The following is a 25,154-nucleotide window of genomic DNA, read 5'->3' on the forward strand; positions in this document are numbered from 1 at the left end:
GAGGGAAGGAGTGGAAGGTGTGTCGCTCACAGCTGTCTCTCCCCCCGACTGTGAGTGTGTGTGTGTGTGAGAGAGAAAGCGAGAGCGAGAGAGAGAGAGAGAGAGAGAGAAGTTTCCTCTCTGCGCGCGACGTTAATCGCTCACTTCACGCAATGGCACGTCCGCGTCCGTGCGCGGCGCGTTTGCTTATTGAGCTCCGCTGCTTTTACCAGAAGTGAGATTATTCCTAAAGGTTGGTGGGGGGGAAAAAAAGTGTCTCCATGGCTGAATTTGGACCCAACAAGAACGCCGTCGGTCCACCGGTTGCTGGCTGGAAACCCGCGTCGGGAGGAGCCGGGATGAGCCTGGAGGCGCACCGAGAGGAGCCCGTGTCCAACGGCAACTGTGGCGCGCCAGACACCGTCAGGAGGGTCCAGACCGAGTCCGGCAGCGAGTCCCCGACGTGGGAGAGCACGGGTCCAGCGATTCCCCGCCGCAGCAGTCTGATTAAGGTAGGCCATTATTTCCATCGTTGCAACACCGCCGGGCTGATGTTAAAGAACGAAGACCTGGATTGATTAAAAAAAAAACAAAAAACATGTAAACTGTTGCAAGTCCAGACCAGACTATGAAGCCATGTAGTGATGCCACGAGCAAAGCACCATGTGGTTATAAATCACCTGAATATTATATGTGAATACACCTCAGCAAACTGGAAATGTTACTACTGCTGAGAAATCACACTCCAGGAAATATGTTGAAGAGTCTTCTGTTGTGCCATCCATGTAGATGTCATGCTCCTGCGTCTCCATCTCAAACACAGCTGGATCAAACCAACCTGCAACCCTGGAAAAAAAAACTGTTTGTACACTGTGGCACTGCCTTCTGTCAGCTTCCTCTCCCCATCTGTGTCAAACCGGCAGAGGAATCAGTCACCTCATCTTACCTCATGTGGAGGAAATCTGGAGAGTAGAAGGGCTTCATGCATCAGGCCAGACGGTGTCACATTGGAGATGACAGAGAGTTTGTCATACAGATGGCAAGTTTTGTCTTCCAGGAATCACGAGAACAACCCTAGTCTGCTGAAGGTTTCAGACATTTTTGACTTATGTGCAAATTAGATTTCCTTTCTCCCAGACTCCAGCAGGCAGTGTCACTTAGTAGCTGTCTGGTCTTCAGAGAGGAGGAGGAGGAGGAGGGGGAGGAGGAGGAGGGGAGGAACTAATAAGTGAAGCCACCTACCATGGTCTTTGATTAGAAGGAGAAATTAGATCCAGTCCACGGTGGACGGCTCATAGTTGAATACCCCTGTCCAATTAACCCCTCTGCCGGCTCTCATCTGTGCTTACATGAGCTCAGAGTTCATTTGAATAAAGCTCCCCACATAGATATCTCACTTACTCACACTTTCTGTCGCATTCGTTTGACTGAAACAGTGTTTGAAGCGCTGCCTTATCAATAACACCGAATCATTAACTCATCCCCTGACTTGCTCCTTTTATGGTTTCAGCCTCTCGGCATGTAGGAGGTCTCGTATTGATCTTTAGTTTCTGCTTGTCTCCAGAGCTCCAGCATGCAAAGGCACGAATATTTAAACCTGTCGTCATCTGTGTGTGATTGCTTTCCAACTCGGCGAGGGAGAGGAAGACGGCCCGTTGGCCAATTTCCTCACACAGTTCATGTTGCAATATTGCTCTTAAGTCATGAGCAGTTGGTGATTACGAGTCGCTTTCTCCCTCGCTGAGGCACACGCACGCAAACAGACAAATGTTTCTCACCTCTGTGCCCACACACAGGCCGCTCTCTCGTCTTTCAGCCGTTGTTCTCAACAGTGCAGCCGGCTTGAAACAGAGGATTTTAAAACCTTTGTTTTGCTTGAAGTTTGGCGGCTCGGCCCGGGTGGGAAATGGTGTTAAATAACTCCTGGTGAGGGTGGCGCCTTGAACGCCACGCCGTGTTTTTGATGCACGACATTTAACGGTCCCAGAACATCACTCCCCCCCCCGCTGCGGCGCTCACTTTAAAGAGTGCTGATGCAGGACAGCGTGGGAAAACACACTGTACGCTTCACATGCTTCCCCTGTGCTGAAGCAGAAATTAGCATGCCTCGGTGATGTTGTGTTTGATTTATTGTTCAGTGGGCACATTTAGCCAGGAATGCTCAGCGTCCAATGAGCGGTCCCGCACAGCAGTGCTCCGACATTTGTGCTTTCACCGTAAAGTCGCCTGTGCTTTGAATCATAAACAGGACTTTAAATGGATGGGCGCTCGGTCTGAAAAACAAGGAGTTGTAAATCCATCTGTCAACACAGCACTAAGTTTTTCTATTTGCCGGCCTGTCCCTCTTTGCTGAAGTCAGGATTCCACACAATAGGAGTCTGCTGGTATGGAGGTGGATAAACAGGAAACATGGCATTCCACACTGATTTCAGCAGGAGTCAGGATTCATGCCCCCGTATTTGTGCGCGTGTCCTTGTTGGGTTCAGCGAAGGTAATCACAATCGTCATGATTGTATTTCATCAGTGGGCACTTCATGCTGCCCTCTCATTCGTTCCACCCTGCACTTGTCTGCATGATTAAGAGACAAAATTAGGTGGCAGCTCACTTTAGGCCTCCTCGAAGTCTAATGTGGATAGCCTTCAGTTTCTTGCAAGCACTCATGCATGTGACGGCGCATACACACACGCACACACATACACACGCACTTGCACAGACCTGCCCTCTAGTAGAATTCAGCTAGGCACAACAAAAATCTGCTTTTCAGTTCTCTCACTGCTGATGTCAAGAAAAAGTCAGTCTGTCTGCATATTATTGGAAACTACACGTTTCCAAAAATAATAGCTTTATATTTATAGCAACTGTTTTTTTTTTTTTTTAGTTTAGGCTTCAGGTTCAGTGACTGTTTGTGCAGAGCAATGACGCTTACATGAATCCGTAGGACACAGTAAACCTATTCCATGAAAATGATCTGAAATTGAATGATTGCATATGTGTTTAACGAATTCAGTGGTACACTAGAGCCCTGACATGGTTTACCCAATTACCTTAGATTAGCATCAACACTGGAGTAGAGGGAAGCTCGTCTTCTCGCACTGACAGGTATGAGAGCGGTTTTTATCTTCTCATCTTACTCTTCACGAAACAACCAACCATCTTTCTGAAAACCTTAAGCCAGTCCGTCTGCAGTGTGTACCCCCATGAAAACATATGAGCGATGGGGTCTTCATTCTGCCTTGTGTTGTCTGTGTGTGTGAGTGTGTGTATGTGTGTGTGTGTGTTAAGCTGACTGAGCAGCATCAGCCAGAGGCGTTAGCACACAGCTGGGGAGGATAGTTGTTGAGGCAGAGCAGCCCCTCAGCCCTCACCTCCCGCAGTTCGAATCAGCATCCGTAGTCTGCTTTAAAGCACTTTTGCCCCTCGCAGCCCAGGGAAGGGATCAACATTCTCCCCGGCTGTGATGGAGCTGCTGCTCAGAGCTCCGAGCTCAGCTGGTGATCCAGCAGCTCTGCGTCTATGTTCTGTGTTTGTTCTCAGCGCATACCCGTGTGTGTGTGTGTGTGTTGTAATGTGTGTGTGGATGTCTGAACTGTCGCCGAGTTGGTGAGCCACAGCAAAAGTTTCCACGGGGGCAGGTGAGCTCTGAGCACCGCGTTCGTCCTCGCAGCTGATGATCGATTCGAGTCTCTCCATTGGTCTTACTGACACCAAGATCTTCGGTAAACGCTTCGTCGGCTGAAATCGCGGTTAGCTCTGTGACAAGATGACCTTTTCAAGTCAACCTCTTACGTGCTTCAATTTGTGTGGTGTGTGGTGTGTGTGTGTGTTTGACTCTGTGTCTATCTGTGTGTGTGTGTGTGTGTGTGCTTGCATGCACATGGGACTTCAAAGGTCTGAAAGCGCAAAAGAGCATCTGCTGCTCTTCTTGCCACAAGGGCAGGAGTTTATAGTCAGAGAGAGCAGTGGAGGTACTGTGAATGCTCGCCACGTTTTCTGCTGAACTCTCTTCCTGTAGAGTCAGCTACAGCGCCCTCGCTTCTGCAGTGCAAGTCAGACGCATGTGTGAAACCCACCCAAGCAACGTGGACAGTTTTCTGTGATCGCGGCGTACTTTATACACATACATGACCATAATAATAACTCTGTGCTCTGAGACTGCCACAGGTTAAAATGTGGTTCTCTTTGGCAGTTTCTTTAAGCTGCTCATGTGTTTGGAAATTCTGTCACATGACCACCGTTACAACCGTAGCCGTCGTCCAGTAGAAATTTGACCTTAAAAAAGAGACCCACCCGTCACCTATTGATTATTATAATCTTAACACAGGCACAGACATCAACTATAGAGGAGTCATTATGCACCTGTAGTGCTCCGTCAGTTTAACAAAAAATCAATAAGTTATTTTTTTTTTTTGCGGGTGAGGGAAGGGTGAAAGGGGAGTGCTCGGGGAATAGTGGTGAGAACACTTTCCTTATAGCAGCAGTATCTCTGGTTTGAGTCTGGGTGAAGCCAGGGAGCCTTGCTGTGTGGCGCTGACGTGTGCTTGCTGTGTGTGGGTACATTTCCTCCCACTGCATTGCATTTTAGGCTAATCAATAGCTCTCGATTTCCCTTTGGTGGGGACGGGAGTGTGTGACTGCTGTGTGGACTCATCGCTATGGTGGTCCACCCCCCTTTTCACCCACAGTCAGCTGAGATTGGCTCCAGCCTCCCACACATATACAGCAACAGTGGAGAAGACGAGTGGATGGTAGGATCGTAGTTTTAAGCAAACATTAGAGTGAGGTTTCAATTAAAAATGATGACTGTAATTGTCTGTTTCTTTCAGGTTAATTATGTCAAATGTAATGCAGGATGATAAAAATTACTGACATACAATTAGTCTTTTTTTTTTTAGAAATTAGCTGCCATAATTGTGGTAGATATACTAGGTCATAATTTTGCCCTCTGGTAGGGAGGATGACATTATTTGCAATCCTCACCTTGGTGTGGCCAGTGTGTGATCAGAAGCTGGTAATTTTTACTTCTCATTGAAATAATGCCCATCATCTCATAATTTTGAGGCAACATAATTTTGAGGCAATTGAAATAAGGAGACCTGAAGTTGTTTTTCATGGAAGGTAGACAGGTCATGAGCAGACTTTATGGTGTGGGTGGGGCGGCTCCAGCAATGCTAACCCTGGGGGCTTTAATGCCAGGCAGCTTCAGACGATTGGACATGCTTCATCACCTCTTTATTACAGACCCGCCCACAACCTCATAAAAACTGAAAACGGTTAGCTATCACATTTTAGAGCTTTGCATTGCATTTTACCTGCACAAAAAACAGAAACTCTGAATTTTCTTCATGCCCACAAACAGAAAATTGTAAAAAAACAGTCTTTGCAATTTTCAGTTAATGTCTTCAAACTGTGTTTTTCTAAGTCAGATGTGTGCAGAAAGTTTAATTTTCAGGTCCAATTTTGTTAATTCTTTCTCAGTAAGAGATAGAGATAGCTTGCAGGTGTATTTGTATTTTGAAACCAAATCAGTTTTATTGTATTTATTATTTTGGTGCTTTTGCAGGAAAAAGAATGACTGATGATGTGAAGGTGGAGAAAAGCATTAAGCGTGCGAGTGTTGTGCTGTCAGAAAGAATTATTGTCTGAAGCATCATTATTGTTGCTATGGTTACCCCACAGTATAATAGCCTATGCTTTGAGCGGAGGTTCAGATTGATGAATACATATTTGGCTGAAACTACGCTGCTGTTGTGTGTGTGTGTCTCTGATTGAAGCCCCTCAGATTTTTCAAAGATTTTTTTTTTTCCCACAGACTTTCAGAGTAAACTATGGTAGATGGTTCTTTGCACATAACATACATCATCTCACATTTGACTTTAAGCCACCCTCCAAACCCCCCGGCGGGGCTGTGCTCTGGGGTGAAAGGCTCCTGGAATAAAGTCTGCCATTAAGCATCCATCATGTGCAGTCACACACTCAAGGCCACCGGCGCGGCTGTTCACCGCACCTACCAGTTTTCGCTCCCTCGTCCTTTATTTTCACCGAACAACCTTCTGTGTTTCTCTTCTGATCTTAATGAATAGATCAAAGGCAGAACCTACTAATGACCTATATGTGGTTATTCTGCTGACTTTAGCAAACTGTAATTAGCAATACAAGCTTGTTGCAGCTTTTGAAACATATGCCGTCATATATTGCAGCATGCATGCATATAAGCTCACTAATGAAAGCCCATGGTGGTGCCCTACAGGGAAGTATATGCAAAAACAAGCAGTTCCCACTGTCTGCTCTAAAGATAGACAGCTATCGCCCAAAAGCATCTGTCTTTATTTTTCTTCGCATTTCCTCTACTTAACTTATCTAATTATTCAGTTTTGTTTACGTCCGTCCTCTCCCAAGTCCCCAGTGTCTCTCTCTGTCAATTTGTGTGTCCTCTGATAAGTGCATCGAATGTGTTCAGCCACCAAGTCTCTCTCATTCCTCTCACACTCCGTCCATTTGTCCATCTGTTCAATCAGTGTTGATGTTCTAACAGGGACACCAGTAATCTCACAGCCACACCATCCAGATTTGTTCACAGTAATCTTTGGTTCGTTTCCAGTAAACCAAAAACTTTCTGATTAAAAATGTCAAATCAAAAAGACAATTTTTCTAACTATTGTTTAGTTGTGACACACAGTGTTCATCTTACTTGTGATGCTTGACATTTGAAGACACACTGATATTGTTTGCTTCTTGAAAAGATCAGAAAGTTTGCAGAATTGTTGACGGTGAAAAATGGAAACATTTCAAAGTTGTGACTTTTCAAAAGTTCAATCTTTTTTTCCTTTAAAGGAAATCACATTGTTGTGCGGTATCTCCATCACAGGAGGCGGGTAGGGACACGTCTCTGGAAAGTATATAGCAGCTGTTCCAAGGGTAATAATGGCTGATGAAATCTTTGGTTCTCTACCAGGTTTTGTTGTGTTAAAACCTGAACACTTTCCCCTCCTCTCATAGTCCTGAAAGAATATAGTGTGCCAAAAAAACAACAAAGAAAAAAACTGTATATGAATTGGCATGCTGCCACTTACTACTCTGATGGTCTTATTTCAGTTTTTACAGAGACGCACAGCGAACAGATAAATGTGATTTCAGCTCATTGACTAAAAAAATCACATTGGATTTATGTTGAAATTACAATATTTGCTGATTGTGCTCTGTGCATTCCTGATGTTCAAACCAATTTGATCTCTTCAGCAGTGAAAATCTCACCTATAGCTCTTTGACCCTTTCTGAATTCTAAGGTTAAAAAGTGTAAGTCGTTTAAAAGGTGCCGAAAGGGTCACTCTTCATTTTACAGTTAGAAAATATGAGAGCGCATACACTCCACCACCAGCAGCTCTCCTGGTAGAAGGAGCTCTAAAGCTCAAGGACACAATGTGAAAAATCTCATCAATGCAGCTTTTCAGCTGCAGCCTTCAGTCCTGGTCCACATGCTGATGCTTTCAGTCACTCAGCCTATTATCCTGATGCTAATAATAATAATAATAATAATAATAATGACTCCACAACATGTCTTTTGAAAGTATTTTGTCCTCAAAAAGCTTTCTTTTGTCAGGTAGCACAATCAACTCACTGAGTGCTTTCAGTTCACAACCAAAGGCAAAGTTTTGAACATAATGAAACTTGAAGAAGGTGCAAAGCCAAATATTTCAGACTAAAAACACAACTGTAGGTGTGTAAATAGAATTTCATCAGGTGGTATTAGTTTTGCACTGGTCTCGTGATCAAATCCTTAAAATAACCCATTGTAAAGTCTTGTGAAGAGGGTTTCACACATTTTTTTTTTTTTTGCCTTTCTGCTCTGTTGTCATTTAACGGACTCTCTGCGGAGTTACAGGAAACTCTGTGTGACGAGGTGACAGGCTGCTTCCTGTTTTGAAGCGTGGCTGTGGCGGTTTTTTGGAGCCTCATCTTGTTTCATGTGAGAAAACCAAAGCGACGTCTTTGTGACAGAGACGTACAGTATAGAGATTAGGTGAAAATGGAATTGGAGTCTTATCAGGGGATGGAGGCCGAACTTGTTTTCGAATTCCTGCGTGTGTGCAATTCTAATCTGTTTCCCCAGCCTTTTTTTTTCTTTTTTTTTTTTTCTGTGCATAGAAAAATCAGCACATTTTTTCCCCCCTTTTCCTGCAGGTTAATGTGTGCCCTCCAGTTTTATCTTGTCAGGGTAATTTATTCAGAGCCCACAGTGACGTAGCTGTTGTTTGGTTGTGTGTTTGAACTCTGTCTCTTTTTCTAGCTGTAATTTATGTCGCTGGCGATCGGAGGTGAGCGCGCAGGGCAGCCTCCACACACGAGATAATTGAATGTCAACTGCAGAGCATGCCTCAAGAAGGATCCTCTGGTTTCTCTGCTTACAGACACAGCTTCTGACAGATTTTTCGGGGTATAAAGCTTTCCCCCCCGCGCTTCAGAATGATTTTAACCTATGGCTTATCTATTAATCAGGAGAGTGTTTCTTTCTTGTCAAATAGTTCACCAATGTCACGGGAGATTACGTTATTTATGTGGGCTTTCTAAACTGAATAGCATGAGCACAACGATTGGTGCCGATACAGCCGCAGAGGGACTATTACTGCTAATGTCACACACACACACACACACACACACACACACACACACACACACACACACACACACACACACACACACACACACACTCACACACATACACACAGGAAGAGATATAGATTGAGGCCAGCATTAATCTCTTGAGGCTGCCATTGGCCTGCATGAAAGAAAACGGAAAGTGTGAAATGATAGAGTGGAATCCACTGTAACACTGTGAAGGTGTCTGTGTTTGTGTTTGCTGCGCCTGTATTATCCCAGGAGCTTATAAGAGGTTTTTTTATTGCTTATTTAAAAGAAATTACTTATTTTAATGAGAAGCCTGATTTGTTTTTTTACTGCTGGTGCATTGGCGCCGCACCTGACTCTTTCTATTTGAGGTGGAGTTAATTTTAGAGGTGTCGGTGCAGCACTCCAAAGGGGGCAGGTTTCTAGTAAGGAGACAAAATCAATTAGCTCAATTACAAGTCGCAGCTTTTTCGTTGTAATAAATTGTTGCCTGTTGTGCAAAAACCCTTTTTTTATGGTGCGTGATCGACGCACAGTTTTGGTTTTTCCTTCGCCTCCTGCAAAGTGAGCTTGCAAAGGGGTCCTGCCCAGGCATCCTCTCACTCCCTCCGTCATACCCCAAGGCAGCCGCGGTATTTTTAGAGCACTCCCTCATCACAGGGCTGATAAAAAAAAGAAGAAATTGTTGCGATTGAAAACACTTCTGTATCCCAATGAGGTGATTGATTCTTTGAGGATTTGTGACAAGTAGCCAGACTCCTTCTGTCTGAGGGAAACATTTCCATCCTCTGTGAATTATGCTACTTCTCTCTCGTGTGTTCATTCATATTCTTTAGATGAAACGCAGCTTTTTCTCCCTCTCTCTCTTTTTCTCTCTTATCGCTTCTTGCCTTTCATATCCATCACATTTCTTTCAGAGGAAGGCCTCTCTCCTCTCTTCTCTCATAAAAGACAAGTGCTCTTGAGGTTCATTTTATGTCTTATTTGGATGAAATCAGAGTTATGCTGATGTGAGTGCAGCTTTTTCAACCACAAATCGGTATTCATGAATGTCTACTGTAAATATGAAATTATTTATAATCTTATTGCTGATTAATTTGACTTCTTTGATGCTTCTGAAGCATTTTATAGAAAACATGACATTTGCTTATTTGTGAGCTACAAATCAACAGGATAAAGTAGCAGGTTTCCCAATGGAACTTTTCATTGAAAACGTGTAGATAAAGGACATATTGTAATGGACTTACTGGTTTAGTCTGCGATTTTTTTTTCTTGTGTATTTTCATTCAGTTTTTTTTCTCATTGAAGTTGATTGTGTGAGCTGTCATTTACATTTTCAGTCACTCCGCTGGGATTGACTCAGCTGTAATTATGTTACCCTGCTTATCCTACATCCGATTTGCTTTAATGAAGTCTCTTATTTGATTTGACGAGGACTAATATATCCCTAATTGAATAACTTTGCCCACATATATGCTCTTATCTGTTAGTTTAGGGTTCTTTGTGGGGGTGACATCTGATTGGTCAATAAATCAGATGGATCGGCTGTGATGGCGGTGCTCAGATAAACTGATTGGGACCGCCAGCATCGTTGCGGAGCGGCAGAATTAGGATGCTGCAGCCCGCCGCCTCTGTCTAGTCAGGTATGATTAATGGTGTAATGGTGTAATGGTGAAGGGCAAGGGCAAGCAAAGGCTTTTAGCATGGTATCAGGAAAAACAATAACAGATTGGGAGGAGGAGGCTCTCCGTGGTAGACCAAATAATCTGTGTTTATGTATGCTTATATAAGCTGATATGGCTTTTAATCCTTTGAGATCCATTCTGGTCTGGACACATTTTTGTCATGCCGGAGCAAAGAATACTCTTCAGACGGATCATTGTCTGTCTGTCTCTGTTTCTCTCCTTCCACTCATTCCTCCTTGTCCTAATACACCCCCTCCTCCTTCTGCCTTTGTCTGTCCCATCCTTTTACCCTTCCCTCCCTCCTTCTTAGGATGGATCACGTGCTGGTCGGGACAGGAAGAAGACGGTGTCCTTCAGCAGCAGCCTGTCCGAGAAGAAGATCAGCAGTGCTGCTGACTGCATCCACTCAATGGTGGGTCAGCCTCTGTGTGACCTTTGGCATGGGATATAAACTTCCTGTGCTCGGACATTAAATGTGTAATGTGCCTTTAATGCATCAAGAGTTTCTGCTCGATTAAAGGTTTTTGTTTTTTTTAGCCTATTGAGGATTGAGCAGAGCTTGTTCATGAGCTGAAGTGGACTGTGCTCTGCATGGGTAAAACTCCATCCATGTCTTCATTTTCAGGTTGAAGGGAGCGAGCTGAAAAAAATCCGACCCAACTCACGCGTTTACCAGCGTTACTACCTTCTGGATGCAGGCCTTCAGGCTCTGTGCTGGGAGCCGTCCAAGAAGGAGTCAGATAAAGCTCGAATTTCTCTCGACTCGATACGTGAGGTCAGTGACCAGAATGAAATCCATACCGACTTCATGGACACCCTCACTGAATCTTTCACGTGTAAACTTGTGGAAATTTTTGCCACTCTGACCCATAAGAGAGGAAACAGTTTGTGTTTCATTGTATTTGATGTTAGATTTATTTTGCATCTCTCCTGCTCTCACGCTTTAGGTCCGGACGGGTCGTAACACAGAAACCTTCCGCACCAGTGGAGTTTATGAACAGATTTCAGAAGATTGTGCATTTTCCATCATCTATGGAGAGATCTATGAAAGCTTAGACCTGGTGGCGAACTCTGCTGAAGTGGCTAACATTTGGGTAACTGGCCTGAGGTACGATACGACAGTGAAATCATGCACCTAAAACTGTTTTTTATGGGTTGTTATCAATGTGTTTGTGGCACACGATGGACAGAACACTAATGCTGAAACATATGAGAGCAATTTCTAAGCACATCCAGAGGTCTGGTCGAGCAGATTGACTCGAGAATAGCTAGAACATGTAGTTTTTATTATCATCATGTAGAAAGAAAATTTTCACATTTAAACATTTAGCTTCTGTATGATGTTAATTACTGCTAACTTTAACAATGACTGAACATAAATACGCCTGATCAGCTTCAACACACAGGATTGTGATGTTATCTTGCACATGATGAGGATGTTGATGAGGAATCAAGAATTAAATTAAGGGACTGGTTCCTCTCAGGTTTCCTGTGACCCGAAACCAGGGGACACTGAAGAGGTCAAACCCTTTACTGTCTTTCTTTGCTGATCTTCTAACCCATACAATAGAATAAGAACCTTATTCACAGGTGTTATCTGTGGTTGAGTTTGATGGTGAAGGGAAGACTGATTAAAATTCAACTCAGCTGGGTTCGTGTTTCATGTCTGCATGACCATTTTTTGGGTGTTTTGTGCTCTGCTTTTTCCTCAGCATCAGTATTTCACAGATGAACAATGAGACTTCGGTGGGCTGATTTCTTTGTACAGTCCTCTGAGTTTCTTTTGTTGTGAAGGGCTGTGCCAGTAAACGTGATTGGACTCTTAAGTGATTGTGCTGCTGAAGCTATTGTACTTTATATTTCAGGCACTGTGCAAAAATGACTGAAAAGAAAATTGGAATTTTTGTGATGCAGAATTATAACAGTAGCGTTCTGTTCAGCTGAAATGGCCTCTCTCTGTCTGCCTTCAGGTACCTGATGCAGTATGGGAAACATGCACTGGACATGCTAGCCAGCAGTCAGGACAGCCTCCGTCTTGGCTGGCTGGAACATTTGTTCTCTTCTGCCGTTGATTTGGACGAACAGGAAGACGTCGAGGAAGGGATTCGCCTGCAGTCAGCTGTAAAGTTGATTCAACGTGTGAACCCCGGAGTAAACAGTGGCAAGCTGGAGCACAGGTTTAAAGAACTTCAAAGAGTGCGGGACAGGATGTGTGGCCTCAGCCTAGATAACGGATCTGCATTCAAAGACCACAGCGAAAACAAAAAAATAACAGGAAGAAATGAACGAGTCACCAAGCAGGAGTTCATCGAGGTCTTCCATGACTTTTGCACACGTCCAGAGATCTACTTCCTGCTAGTGCAGTTCTCGAGCAACAAGGAGTTCTTGAACACCAAAGACCTGATGAGGTTCATCGAGGCTGAGCAGGGCATGGCCCAAGTGGGTAAAACTAATTATTGCTTATATTCATTTATTAAACATCTCTGTGGTTCTCAGATAAATATCAAGTATTACTGTTGTTTCTCATTTAAATATATATATATATTTTTTTCACTTGACCTTCAGGTGAGTGAAGACACCAGCATGAAACTTATTCTGTCCCATGAGCCATCGGAGGAAGGGCGCCAGCAGGGATTCCTGTCATTGGATGGCTTCACCAGCTACCTCACCTCTGCAGAGTGCCACCTCTTCGACCGAGAGCACGACATCGTGTGCCAGGACATGTGCCAGCCTTTGTCCCACTACTACATCAACTCCTCCCACAACACCTACCTCATTGAAGACCAGTTCCGAGGTCCCTCCGACATCTCCGGTTATATCCGCGCCCTGAAGATGGGCTGTCGATTTGTGGAGGTGGATGTGTGGGACGGCCCCGACGACGAACCGGTGGTGTGCACTGGACACTCCCTCTCTCCACCACTGATTCTGCGATGTGTTTTAGAAGCGATCGGACGGTTTGCATTCGTGGCATCGGAGTATCCGTTAATTCTGAGTATTGAAAACCACTGTTCGCTGCCACAGCAGAAAGTCTTGTTACATCATCTTGTGAGGATATTCGGGGAGAAGCTGTACACAAACTTCCCGGAAGAGGCGGCCTTGTACCTCCCGTCGCCAAATGCCCTAAGGCATCGAATCCTACTGAAGGGTAAAAAACTGGGGCCTGGTTTGTGTGGTGAGGACGGAGAGGTAAGTGAGGAGGATGAAGGGGCGGAGATGTGTCAGAGAATGAAAGCCGCCAGTAGTGGAGGGATGACTCCTGGAGGGAGTGACAAGGACCTAGGGTCCAAAACTGTGTCCTTAACCGCTCAGCCTAATCCTGCTCCTCTTCCTCCCAAACGTCTCCAACTGTTAAAGGAACTCTCCGACTTAGTGAGTCTTTGCCGCTCTGTCCACTTCATCGACTTTCCAACATCATCTAAAAGCCAAAAGCCTTGGGAACTGTGTTCCTTTCACGAGTCGTTGGCTGTGCGTCTCGCCAGCGAGAGCCCCGGCGACTTTGTCAACCACAACAAGCATTTCCTAACACGAGTGTATCCCAGTCCCATGCGTATTGACTCGAGCAACATGAACCCCCAGGACCTGTGGAAGTGTGGTTGCCAGATTGTGTCAATGAATTTCCAGACTGCGGGACTGATGATGGACCTGAACACGGCCTGGTTTAGGCAGAATGGGAACTGCGGATACGTTCTGCGGCCTGCTATCATGCGGCAGGAGGTGTCGTATTTCAGCGCGGACACCAGGGACACGGTGCCTGGTGTGTCTCCACAGCTGCTCCATGTGAAGGTGTGGTAGAATTATGCATAGATCGTGAGAAAGGTGTTCTCTTGCAATTAACAGCTTCATCTTAATCCTCCCAGGTGATTAGCGGTCAGAACTTGCCGAAGCCACGCGGCTCCGGGGCCAAAGGGGATGTGGTGGACCCATACGTGTATGTGGAAATCCACGGCATCCCAGCAGACTGTGCTGAGCGCCGAACCAGGACTGTAATGCAGAACGGCGACAACCCCGTCTTCGATGAGAGCTTTGAGTTCCAGATCAACCTGCCTGAGCTCGCCATGGTCCGCTTTGTGGTGCTGGACGACGACTTCATTGGAGATGAATTCATTGGTCAGTAAAGGAGCTACAGTCAACAGAATAACAACAATCTACTATTTTCTAGTTTAATTTTACACAAGAGCGGTATGTAGAAATTCTCCAAACTGAAATGTGACGGTCTTCCTGCAGGTCAGTACACGATACCACTGGAGTGTGTCCAGCCGGGCTACCGACACGTTCCCCTGCAGTCGCTCACAGGAGAGGACCTTCCACATGCCAAGCTCTTCGTCCACGTGGCCCTCACCAACCGTAGAGGAGGGGGGAAGCCCCACAAGAGGGGCCTCTCAGTGCGGAAGGCTCGGAAGGGAAGGGACTACACAGCTCTGAGGGATTTAGGAGTGCGGGTTGTGGATGAGGTTTTCAAGTCAGCTGCTCCTCTGCTGAGAGAAGCCACTGACCTGAGGGGAAACATGCAGGTGAGGAAAAGCTGAAGCTCATCTGGGACGAGTATTTTCCACTGGCATAGCATGTGTGGTCCTCTGACACTGTGTGAAATTACACAGAGTTGTGTTTGATTGCTAATATTTAGCAATGATTATATGATTGAACAATACATAATGGGAGCTGCGGTCATGGATCAGTCAGTCAAAACACTTCTCCCATTCCAATAACTGCCTAAAAGTTATGTTAGACATCTATGAAATGTACTTTCTCTAGCTTGTTGAAGTAAAATGACGTGAGTGTGTAAATCTTTCAAGAGTTTATGTCAACAGGTTCACTATTGACAAAACACTGGAATTCATCCACCGGTTAACTTTGTCCCATTTAGATTTTCATGAGTGAGTTGATGACAGTTTCATACATCTGGAAAAGACTAACCTGTAAAGTCCCAGTAGAGGTAGATTTTTTTTTTTCATTGTCTTGTTTTGTTAACAGCTGAAGTCACCTAGGTAGCAATTTGGTCTGTGGTTGCGTGTGTCAGCCTGCTGCAATAAAACAGTAATTATATGCTTTATCTGCGTGGTTACACTGTTGTTTTCCACCTCTCTGGATTTCTTCCATTTCACTCGAAGGTCTTCCAAAAGCACAGCTGCAGAGGAGCGGTTAATAGTCCAAAGAAAAGACAAATAGCCGTGATGCGGGAGGTTGTCTGTATTATCTGAGTTCATTTGAGAGTGTGTGTGACACTGATTGAACCTGGTGGCAGAGAAAATGGAAGTCTTCTCTTTTTTTTTTTTTGAAAATTATATGTTTGACTTGTTGAGGGTGTTTTTATTCGGCAAAAGACATTTTGATCAAGAAGAGCAAAGGCGTCGTCATGTGTGAGTCTGCATATTAAAAGTGCCTTATCTTTCCAAACAGAACTCAGTGGCAGTGTTCAGGGAGCTGTGTGGGGTGTCGGCGGTGGCGAACCTCATGCAGTGCGTGCTGGCTCTCGGCTCCAGAGTGTCAGGACCAGAGGGGACGCCTTTGCTTCTGTTTGACCTTCGGGACCACTACCCCATCCTGGAGCCTCAGGGGCCCCTGCCTGACGTCCTCCGCCGAGTCGTCTCGACCTATGAAATGGTGAGGAAGAAAAAAAGACGCGACAGGTCACGCTCGCCGTGCACTTTGGAGTCTATAAAGCTGCGGCTCATAAATCTGAAATTCATCAGAAGGAAGGAAAAACCCAAACAAAAGCAGCGAATGAGCTCGTCATTTCCCCTCCCCTGATGGCTGAGCCGCACAATGAGTGTCCCTCTCCCAAACAAAAGTTTCCTTTTTGGCCAATATGTTCTGAAAAACACAGCCAGCTCTCATTGTTATGTATCGGACAACATCCCTGTTTGTTCTGGCCTCAGCAAGTCTTGTAAACACATCAGTGACATCCTCGCCTTGACCTAAATCCACGGTGCGTTCCCACCCAAATGAGCCGCAGACTCTCATTGAGTTATTTAACAGACTTCATTTATGTAATGATATCTAAAAATAAACCCAGCCATCGAGAAAAAAAAAAAGGCCCCACAGAAACAAGCAGAGAGAAAGAGGGCGAGAGAGGTCAATTGGTCTGTTAGTTAACTCTCAACCGGCCAATAAAGCAAAGTGAATCATACTGTTTTGGTGGGTTTTTTTTTTTTTTTTTGGTTACTCAGCATGTGTCACAACTGCCGGGACGCAATATCGGTCCTTTCTCTCTCTTCACTCAGTTCTCATCATCTCTGACTTCCAATATATTTCCCTGTGGTCTCTGTCTCTCAGTGTCCATTCCTTCTTTCCCTCATTAATCTCTTTCAGTCACTGCCTCCTCTTTTCCCTCTGGGTCTGCTTGGAATGTGGCTGTCCAGTAATGCTGGGTTTTGTACAGCTGTGGACCAGCACTCAGTGAACTGGTATCTGATCGAGAAAAATTACAGATTTGCTGTGGCGAAGGACATTATGCCCTTTTTTTGGGGCATCTGTCTGGCAGCTGCAACATTTTCTAAATTGATATTTGCCTAAAGTGCTCTTGCTCATGTTTTATTTTACAGATTTTCCAGAAATCTCTCGGGCAGGATGACGGACAGTCAGGACGAATTGGCAATTTAGACCCTCTATCCAGAGCGCATATGTGATGTGATCGTACGTGCGTTCTGAATGAGGGAAGGAGACGCTCGTTTTTTTTCAGCTGTAAACCGGCTGCAGCGGGGATAAATATGTCTATCTCCAGTCTTATTAAGTTATGATTAAGGTTTCGGTGTATAATCCGTGACACTTTAATTTAACTACAGCTGTTCGTCACTGCTATGCGTCAAGCGTTTGCACAGACCTGTGACCGTTTGTGCCTCAGTGTGCATCTGAGAGTGTGCACGTGTGTTTGTTGTTTCCATCCATGCAGATCCGAGTTGAAAAGCTCATGTTGGAGCTGAATACTATTAGCATATATTTGAATGTTGTTCAGCTAAATGGATTCCACACCTCAGTTCTGACGCCCAGAGGAAGAGGCAAAGGACGAGTGACAGGAAACGGGACTGCGTGTGTGCATGTGTGTGCATGTGTGTGTGTACGCTGTGTTGAACTGGATATGGTCATAGAAGACTTCTGTAGTTAATCCCTTATTTGTTGAACAGCAGTTCTTTCACACCGAGGGGTCAAGTCCCAGCAGGGTTTGTGAGAGGAGGTGCAGAATTAATCAGGCAGAAGCTACTCGTATCATCTGTGTGTGTGTTTGTGTGTGTGTGTGTGTGTGTGTGTGTCGTGTGCATGAATACACGAGTGCCTGGTCATCACTTCAGAAAAAGCTTTCACATTAGGTTTTTTTTTTTGGACCCTCAAGTGTGTGTGCATGTATTTTCTTGCAATTTCAACTCCAATTGGCAATTTCCACAGTTTTTCAACAAACATATGCTGCTTATCGGGAACATCGAGCTGAGATTGATTTACACTCGTCTGTTTTCAAGACTGTGTGCATCCTTAACGGTGTGATTTACTGTAAGCAGGAGTGCAGAGTAAGTTCAGGTTGCATGGTGCGCTGCAGCCATGTGTGTATTTGTGTTTCGTGCTAATGGATGTTTCCCTGACTGCAGATGGTCCAGGCGAGCAGAGCTGTGATGGAGCTCTCCACTGGAATCTACGACAGGATCCTGCACATACAGACAACGGGTGCGTAGGCAGTGTGTCTGCACTGGTGTGGCTGCATTAGATACTGCTATGTGGAGCATGTCTTATGGTTTGTGTGTATGTGTGTGTGTGTGTGTGTAATCAAACAGACCCCGGGCTAGGCCCATGTTCCTCGTTTACTCGTGACAACTCCTACACAGGCTCTTCAGCTTTGCTTCGTATACTCTCTAAAAACATGCCTTTGTCGTCAGCTGCCTTCCTTGCCTTTCCTTTCTCCTCTCATCTCGCGCAGGCATCTGTCTAATTGCTGTTAGATTAGTTGAGACAAGAATTTTAACTGTTTCATCTGTGTGTCTTGGACGGACGGGGTTCAAACTGGCAAAACTCCCATCTTCAATCATCCTCCTGCGTCTTCAGGGAAGGGCACGAAAATCTGACCTGCTGATATCGGTTCTGTGATCTCTGGCAGAGGTTTGTTTACTCCAGCGGGGCCCCTTGGGTCATGTGACATTAGTCAGACACACTGTTGGCATAGTGGCAATAAACAACGCCTTAAACACACCGCTGCGCTCACATTACCCATGTCACGTTCCTCACTCTGATTCAGGCTGGCTGACACCCAGGAGACAGCCTGATTGATGTTTGCAGTGTTAAGCGGCGGCTTGGTGCAACCAATTTAAAACCTCCATGGTATAGTTTGTGTCTTAAGTGGTTAACTTTGAAATCTGCAGGCATGAATTTAATATTATCGAGTTTTAAAAGCAAAAAGGGTAATGTGAGTGTTTAATAAGAGTTCAAATGTCTGCATGTTTCTTTTTCATTGGCACGATAAGGGGGAGAGGTATAACTAGAAAGAACAAAAGGAAAAAACAATAGAAAACTTGAGATAAACCTGGAGTGAAATTATATTTTCACAGAAGGACCACGGTTCAGCTGAGGCCACTGTGGATTCCGTGAGGATATTTGATGGAGATAAATGCTGTTTACAGATCTGCTCCAGACTCACTGTATCCTGCGCTGGACTGTATTCTCGCCTGTGTTTGTCTGCAGTGGTCCAGCAGAAAGTCACATATCGACTCGCTTCACGGGGCAAAACCGCAGCGAAGGCCAGTTACTGTGTCACATCCTTACACTCGAGCTCTAATGTGTGAGCACAACGTTAAGAAAAAGAGGGATTTGAATGTGGGATTGTCAGCCCTGTGCTGTCGGCCCGGTGCCAGTACCTTCATCTAATGAGAGCGGCCGCAGAGCCCGGGGTCTGATCTGGCGAACAAAGCTCTTCCTGTGTGCGTGGAGTAAAAGACGGTGATCAGGTGATCCCGAGGCAGAGGCCCTCCTCTCCGCCTGGGAAGAGTGGGTGGGCAGTGGGAAAGACATAAACAGGTCAGTTGGAGGGAGCTGTGGGACTGTTGGTGGCAGAGATGGATGTCTGGAATTTACATCAGAGCAGACACGTGGAACACGGAGGGAGACAGAAGCCGTGGGAAGATGAGTGGCAGAGATAGATAGCTGGAGGCAACAGCACCGAGGGTGAAGGCAGGATGAATTCACATCAATATCAGGATTTATCAGGTGGTACAGCAACACCGAAAAACACTGAACTCTGGTTTACAGCACATCTGTGAAAATCTCACATTAAAGCCACATAAAGAAGCTTCAGTCTATTGTTGAAAGAGTCTAGTTTGCTTCTGGGTGAGACCTCTGTGCACTTAGAGCAAGGAGGGAAATTGGATCACCAGGGATCACCAAAAATAGAATATTCACAAGGGATTGTGTTAATCTATACATATTTTCTGAGAGATGTCTTTCCAGGAACAATGTTGTTGTACAGGAACAGCATGTACAGAATACGATTCAACAGTTTTCATTTAATCTCAGACGATTTAAACCAGCTGTGTCTGAAAGACCTTCTCTGAGGTGAGGGATAAAAGCCTGTTTCTGTGAGGCCAAAGCAGTAGTTAATGACATCTGTTGACCTGCAGCACTTCAGGAAATACTTGACAACAGACATTTGTAATAATGGTGCTTGCTGTGAGGCACTACTCAGCCATCTATAAAATTAAAAACTAAAGCATGAGAGATGGTGGATTATGTTCCCGTGCTTCCATACACACCGTCTAAAGTGATGAGTGGTAGAAGTAGGACTGTGACATGACCCTCCTCTCCCCCACCTTCAACCCTGCTGTTCGACCTTAAACTGTGTCAAAGTCTGTACACTTGGGAAAATCGAGCCTTGTGGCTTCCCCGATACGCTCGCTTGTGTTTTGGGTGAACTAACCCTTTATGAACCTCAGCTGATCAGCTGCTTCCCACCCCAGTCGGTCTCCTGATCTGTATCATGCTGTGGCATGCATCTGGAAGTACAGATTTTTTACACTCACGGCTTATAGCGTGGTTGTATCCTAATGACTTGATCAGACTTGAAGTCTGATCTTTTCCATCCTGACTGCTCACGGTTCAGTCAGAGGACAGGAAGTGAAAGGGACACATGCCAGCTACGTCCTGATTCGCTCGCCCTTCAGGTTATTTTGGCCTCCTGGTGAGGACCCTGTTCCTCTATGTGTGTGTGTGTGTGTGTGTGGGTGTGTGTGCGCACACTTGTCCTACTATTGGCTTGGAAATATTGTTCCCTCCCTTGGCTTCGCTTGGTTTCACAGGGAAATAGACACACGCACACACATACACACACACGCTCACGGTATACTGGCACGTAGGCTTTGAGTTGCCTAGCAACCCTGCGGTAAAGGTTATTATTCAGGCAACTTATGTAGGTGTGTGTGTGTGTGTGTGTGTGTGTGTGTGTGTGTGTGGAGCAGCGACGTCGTATGTGTGTGCAGGTGTGTGTCCACGCTTCCAGAGGTTTTGTGGCGGGGAGAAATTATGTGTTTGGAATTAGTAAATTACACTCGTGCCCAATGTGTGTGTGTGTGTGTGTGTGTGTGTGTGTGTGTGTGTGTGTGTGGTCCGAGACTTGGCATGTTCAACGTCTGGGCTCTCGTTGATGGCTCACATTGATGTGTGCCCTATGTTAACCCACTTCCGGGTTACCATGGTAACAGTGGGACAGTGGCCCGGGGCGACCAGAGGAAGCCACACACGCGCGCACACACACAAACACACACATAGCACAAGTAATTGCACACACTCCAAACTGGCCGCTGGCCTGACTTCCATGACGGCGTCTCTGTGTCTTTGACAATCTTCCTCTCTGGTTTTCTTTTCACACCTCATATCATTCCTTTACATTTTTGATTGTCACTTCGTGTTTGACAAAAATAACTAAAAAAGTCAAACAATTATGAGAGTTTTGACTTATTTTCTCCTTCCGAGTGCCTTTGAGCCTCGACTTCAGTCTCAATACGATGGACTGAAAGTCCAAAGCCGTAATACTCAACAAACACAAGACTGATTTACCAATTAAACCCCATCAATCTGGGACATCTTCCTTTAAGTGTCGGCTGTTCGTAACAGTGTTTACCCATCACACACACACAAAGCAGTCATAGCAGGAGTCTGGCGAGCAACACGGTGGTTCACCTTCAAATCCCTCTCTGGCGCGTGCACACCGTCCTCAGCCATGGCGTTCTGTCGCTCTTTGTTGGGTTTTGTTGAGGCACTTTGTTTTGAGCTTGACTGAAATTATCCTCTGTTGTGTTTGCGCCGTTCAGAGGAGTTAAACCGTGCAGTATGTGGACTCTAATACTCAGAGCAGCGTTTGTAGCTCAGTCATTCCAGCCTGGTTCTCTGTCACTGCTTTAAGTCATTGGTGCTGTGATGTGGCTGCGTTATTTTCTTTTAATTGAGAAAAAAGAGCCTGTCAGAGCTTTAGAACTAAATTACATGTTGTCACATCTCAGTGAAAAATCACATCGACGTAACATGATATGTGGCGTTTGACAGATCGCATTTGAAAAAAATACTGCGGAGCAGGAAATCTTTCAAATGTTAAATAGCTCGCTAGTCAACAGCCTGCAAAGTGAACAGATATGACAAATGGAGTCAATATTCTGGTTTTGTAACTGCAGTGTTATTGCGCAGTCTGCTTGAATCATTTAGGCAGTTTGATGACTTACTATCATCATTTTATGTTTGCATGGCGATATTTGAAAAATCATCTTCGAAACAAGCTCACCAAACAATCTTTTCCCCAGAAAGTCAATATGATCAGTAATGATTAGATTTGTTTTTTTGTTGTAGCCATGGAGTTCCACGAAAAGCTGCAAAGCCTGGCGACGAAGGAGGGGCTGAAGGGCTGTAAGATCAGTCGAGCGCTGGAGAGTTTCAGCTGGAACATCACCATCCTGAAGGTCAGCAGCACTCTCACGACAAAAACCAGAATCTGACCCAGAGAGCCAAAAAAAAAAAACAAAACAAAACAAAAAAAAAAACAGCCTGAGGCGTGGGTCAGTTCAGCAGCCGCCGGCTTCCAAACAGTTGCTCCTTTCTGCTGCTCTCCTGACCTCTGACCTGCCTCCGCAGGGCCAGGCGGACCTGCTGAAACACGCCAAGGCCGAAGTCCAGGAGAATATGAAGCAGGTGCACGACGCCGCCCTGACGGGAAACCTCACCAAGGAGGGCGCGGGACTGAGGAGGGTCCGCTCGCAGACGAGACGAGGCCCGGAGGACCAAGCGCCCGCCAACGCCCGAGGACCCTCGGCGTAGCGAGCCGACGACCAACCCGCCGTGGCAAAGCGTCTCGGCGTCATTCCATTTACTCCACCGTCTTAATCTGCCGCGGTGGGAAACCTTTTTAGTACTTTGGGAGTATTATGGCAAAGAACCGGACTCTGCGGACAGAAGAGTCACCGAATGTAAACGCCTGAGAGGAGACGCAGGAACTGCAGCGCTGAGAGATGAATGTAGTCAGATTTAAAGCCAAGGTTCAGCTATTTGTCTTAAAACTGTAAATACATCAAATGTTTATTATTCCCTTCTTATGTGCAATGTTCCTGAGGCTCCAGACGTGTCATGAAGAGAGGCAAAATATATTGCAGCGTTTCTAGACACCAGCCTGGGACGAGTGCCAGCTCGGACTTCACCGCAAGTTTCTATCAACTCAACCCTTCAAATCAGATTTCAGAACGTTTCGACTGCAGCTTAAAGATGGGAAACTTTACGGGTGAATCCGTGGACGTTTCAGGTTTTTCCTCTTCTATTTAAACGGATCAGTTCAGTCTAAATTATTCCAGTTAGATCTATTTTGATCCCGATTTGCTGCTTTTCATCCAGTCACCTCGAGGTTTGTGTCCCGCCACAAAATCCACCTCACCCTCTAAATATCATCTCATGAAATCTTCTGTATTTTTGTATTCCCTTGAAAATATTGTGCTAATTGGACCAGTTACATTTCAGATCGTTTCCTCCCCTGAGCCATTTTACACCTGTGATCGAAGTGCTCACTTTATGTGGAAAACACTGTACAGTATTTTTAGTATGTAATTCTATCCTTTTGCCGTAAAGTATATTTTACATAAGTTATTGATCCCAGATTGAAAACATTCCAGACGCATTACTGGTGCAGTAGATTCAGCTCGACCCGTTCTGTAACTCACCACTTCCTTCCTAAAGAGTCGGGATGGAAATAAACTAGTTTTTAAGCGATTGATGTCCGCTGCTGTTTTTCTGGGAGACGTTCACTTTGATGTGCGCTTATTGGCGGCGACACATGGAACACGGCGTCTGCAGAGACGACAGCTGGGACGCTCACCTGACGCGCACGGGAAACAGACCCCTGCTGCTGCTCTCATGTAGCAGGTAAAAAGGATTTTATCACTTTTCACTTGTAGTTTCCGGACTCAAAGGTTAAAAAAAATGAATAAATAAGGTAAAAAAAATTAATGTTTTGAAGAAATACTAGAAATTTAACAGCATCAAACAGAGCTATATCATACACAGCAGCGGTGTGGACCCTCTGTACACAAACGCATTAAAGTTTACCTCGGTATCATAAAAGCAAGCAAAGTATCCCCAAGCAAACACAGTGGCTTCAGTCTGTAGCAAGAGCAAATGTAGTTTTTATTGGTCTATACGGTTAAATTTGCTGAATGGGCAGCTAGAGGGACATTCTTTTGTGTGCTGCTTTACATCATTTCACCAAAACACAAAACCTGCTCACGTGTGATGTGAGAAATGAAAACTGACACAATAAAAACGTCCACACTTGGAATCCATTTTAAAAACAAAACGCAAAAAAAACAAAACAGGCCTACTCCATAATTTAATCATTTTATAAGGGAAATTAAACTTCTAAATGGTTAAAAAAAGAGAAGATTTTCTATCAAATAAAAAAAGCTAACTAACAAAAGAGAATAAGATCACAGAGTTAGGTTTTGTTTGGCTGAGAGAAGAGTAATGGTCAGAGGCACTGGTTCAGGAGGGGAGGGCAGCTTCGCCCTCGACGAGCGACACGAGGACGTCATCCTTTTCCTTTGAACGTTACAGAAAAAGAAAAAAAAAAACAAAAAAAAAACAAAACAAGAAGCTTCCTCTGTGGGACGTAGACAGACAGACAGACGCAGCACAGGCAGAGGTATGGCCGGATCTCCACACTTAGAGGAGTTTCACACTCAGACGGTCGTCCCTTGAGGTTAAAATGCAGTTTGAGGTTCAGACAGTGAGCTTGTAGTGACTGGGGGGGTCAGCAGTTCGATGGCGCCCTCTCTCTGCGGAGCGGGGAATTACAGTTACACGTCATGAAGTGACAGGTGAGGGTGGATGGGACTGGGCGAGACGACGAGACAGGCAGACGGTGGATGAGACCGCAGACAGCATCAGCTCAGGTGGCACAGATGACAGTTTAAGAGACAGAGAATAATATGTGACTCAATGCGTCACAGTCCAAATGTGCAATCTTCTTCTTTTCTCCGCCACCAGGGACTCCGGGTCCCCGTCGCCGACCGGCACTCGGTTCCTCGGGGCGGGTCAGAGAGACGGAGGGCGGGGCCGGTCCGCCGTTCACAGGTCGTTGGGGTTCACGATGGTAAAGTCAGAGTCCTTGCTGTGGGTGGAGCCCTCGTCTGGGCTGGAGGAGCCCGAGGTGGCGGCGGCCATCAGGGGGTCGTGGAAAGTCCCGGCCGCGCCCTCCGGTTCCACCCGCACCATGCCGCGCCCCCGCCTGGCTGGAGGGGTGTGCTGCGGTACGGGCCGTCCTCCCACTGCGACGCCGCCTCCTTCAGCATGCAGATCTCCATCCTGAGACACGAGGATGTAATCGTCCCAGTTTTTACCCTCTGAGCCCAGAGAGGACGCCACCTGCG

At 45.6% G+C, this 25,154-nt stretch overlaps 2 protein-coding genes across 7 annotated transcripts in view; one reads left to right on the forward strand and one right to left on the reverse strand.

Annotated features, from left to right (window-relative positions):
* LOC115380946 (inactive phospholipase C-like protein 2) lies at nucleotides 1-23,899 on the forward strand. Its single transcript, XM_030082262.1, has 12 exons — nucleotides 1-491; nucleotides 10,598-10,699; nucleotides 10,913-11,062; nucleotides 11,235-11,395; nucleotides 12,258-12,726; nucleotides 12,853-14,070; nucleotides 14,145-14,394; nucleotides 14,512-14,798; nucleotides 15,685-15,888; nucleotides 17,865-17,940; nucleotides 22,096-22,205; nucleotides 22,378-23,899. The coding sequence occupies exons 1-12, from the start codon at nucleotides 261-263 to the stop codon at nucleotides 22,558-22,560; spliced, it is 3,441 nt and encodes a 1,146-aa protein (XP_029938122.1). The 5' UTR covers nucleotides 1-260; the 3' UTR covers nucleotides 22,561-23,899.
* Nucleotides 23,893-25,154, reverse strand: part of tbc1d5 (TBC1 domain family, member 5) — a 21,479-nt gene continuing 20,217 nt past the window's right edge. For all 6 annotated transcript variants that reach the window (XM_030082271.1, XM_030082269.1, XM_030082272.1 and 3 more), the window contains one exon: nucleotides 23,893-25,149. In XM_030082271.1, the coding sequence (XP_029938131.1) occupies nucleotides 24,853-25,149 (297 nt within the window). In that variant the 3' untranslated portion in view covers nucleotides 23,893-24,852. The remainder of the gene's footprint in view (nucleotides 25,150-25,154) is intronic.

The sequence above is a fragment of the Salarias fasciatus genome, chromosome 22 (genome assembly GCF_902148845.1).
Source record: "Salarias fasciatus chromosome 22, fSalaFa1.1, whole genome shotgun sequence".
Classification (NCBI taxonomy): domain Eukaryota; kingdom Metazoa; phylum Chordata; class Actinopteri; order Blenniiformes; family Blenniidae; genus Salarias; species Salarias fasciatus.

What these genes read in the sequence shown, in the direction of transcription:
- LOC115380946 (XM_030082262.1), top strand. Translation starts at nt 261, where the DNA reads ATGGCTGAATTTGGACCCAACAAGAACGCCGTCGGTCCACCGGTTGCT. An exon ending in CTCTCGACTCGATACGTGAG is followed by an intron (nt 11,063 to 11,234) that starts GTCAGTGACCAG and finishes CTCACGCTTTAG; the next exon opens with GTCCGGACGGGTCGTAACAC. An exon ending in TCGTCTCGACCTATGAAATG is followed by an intron (nt 15,889 to 17,864) that starts GTGAGGAAGAAA and finishes CCCTGACTGCAG; the next exon opens with ATGGTCCAGGCGAGCAGAGC.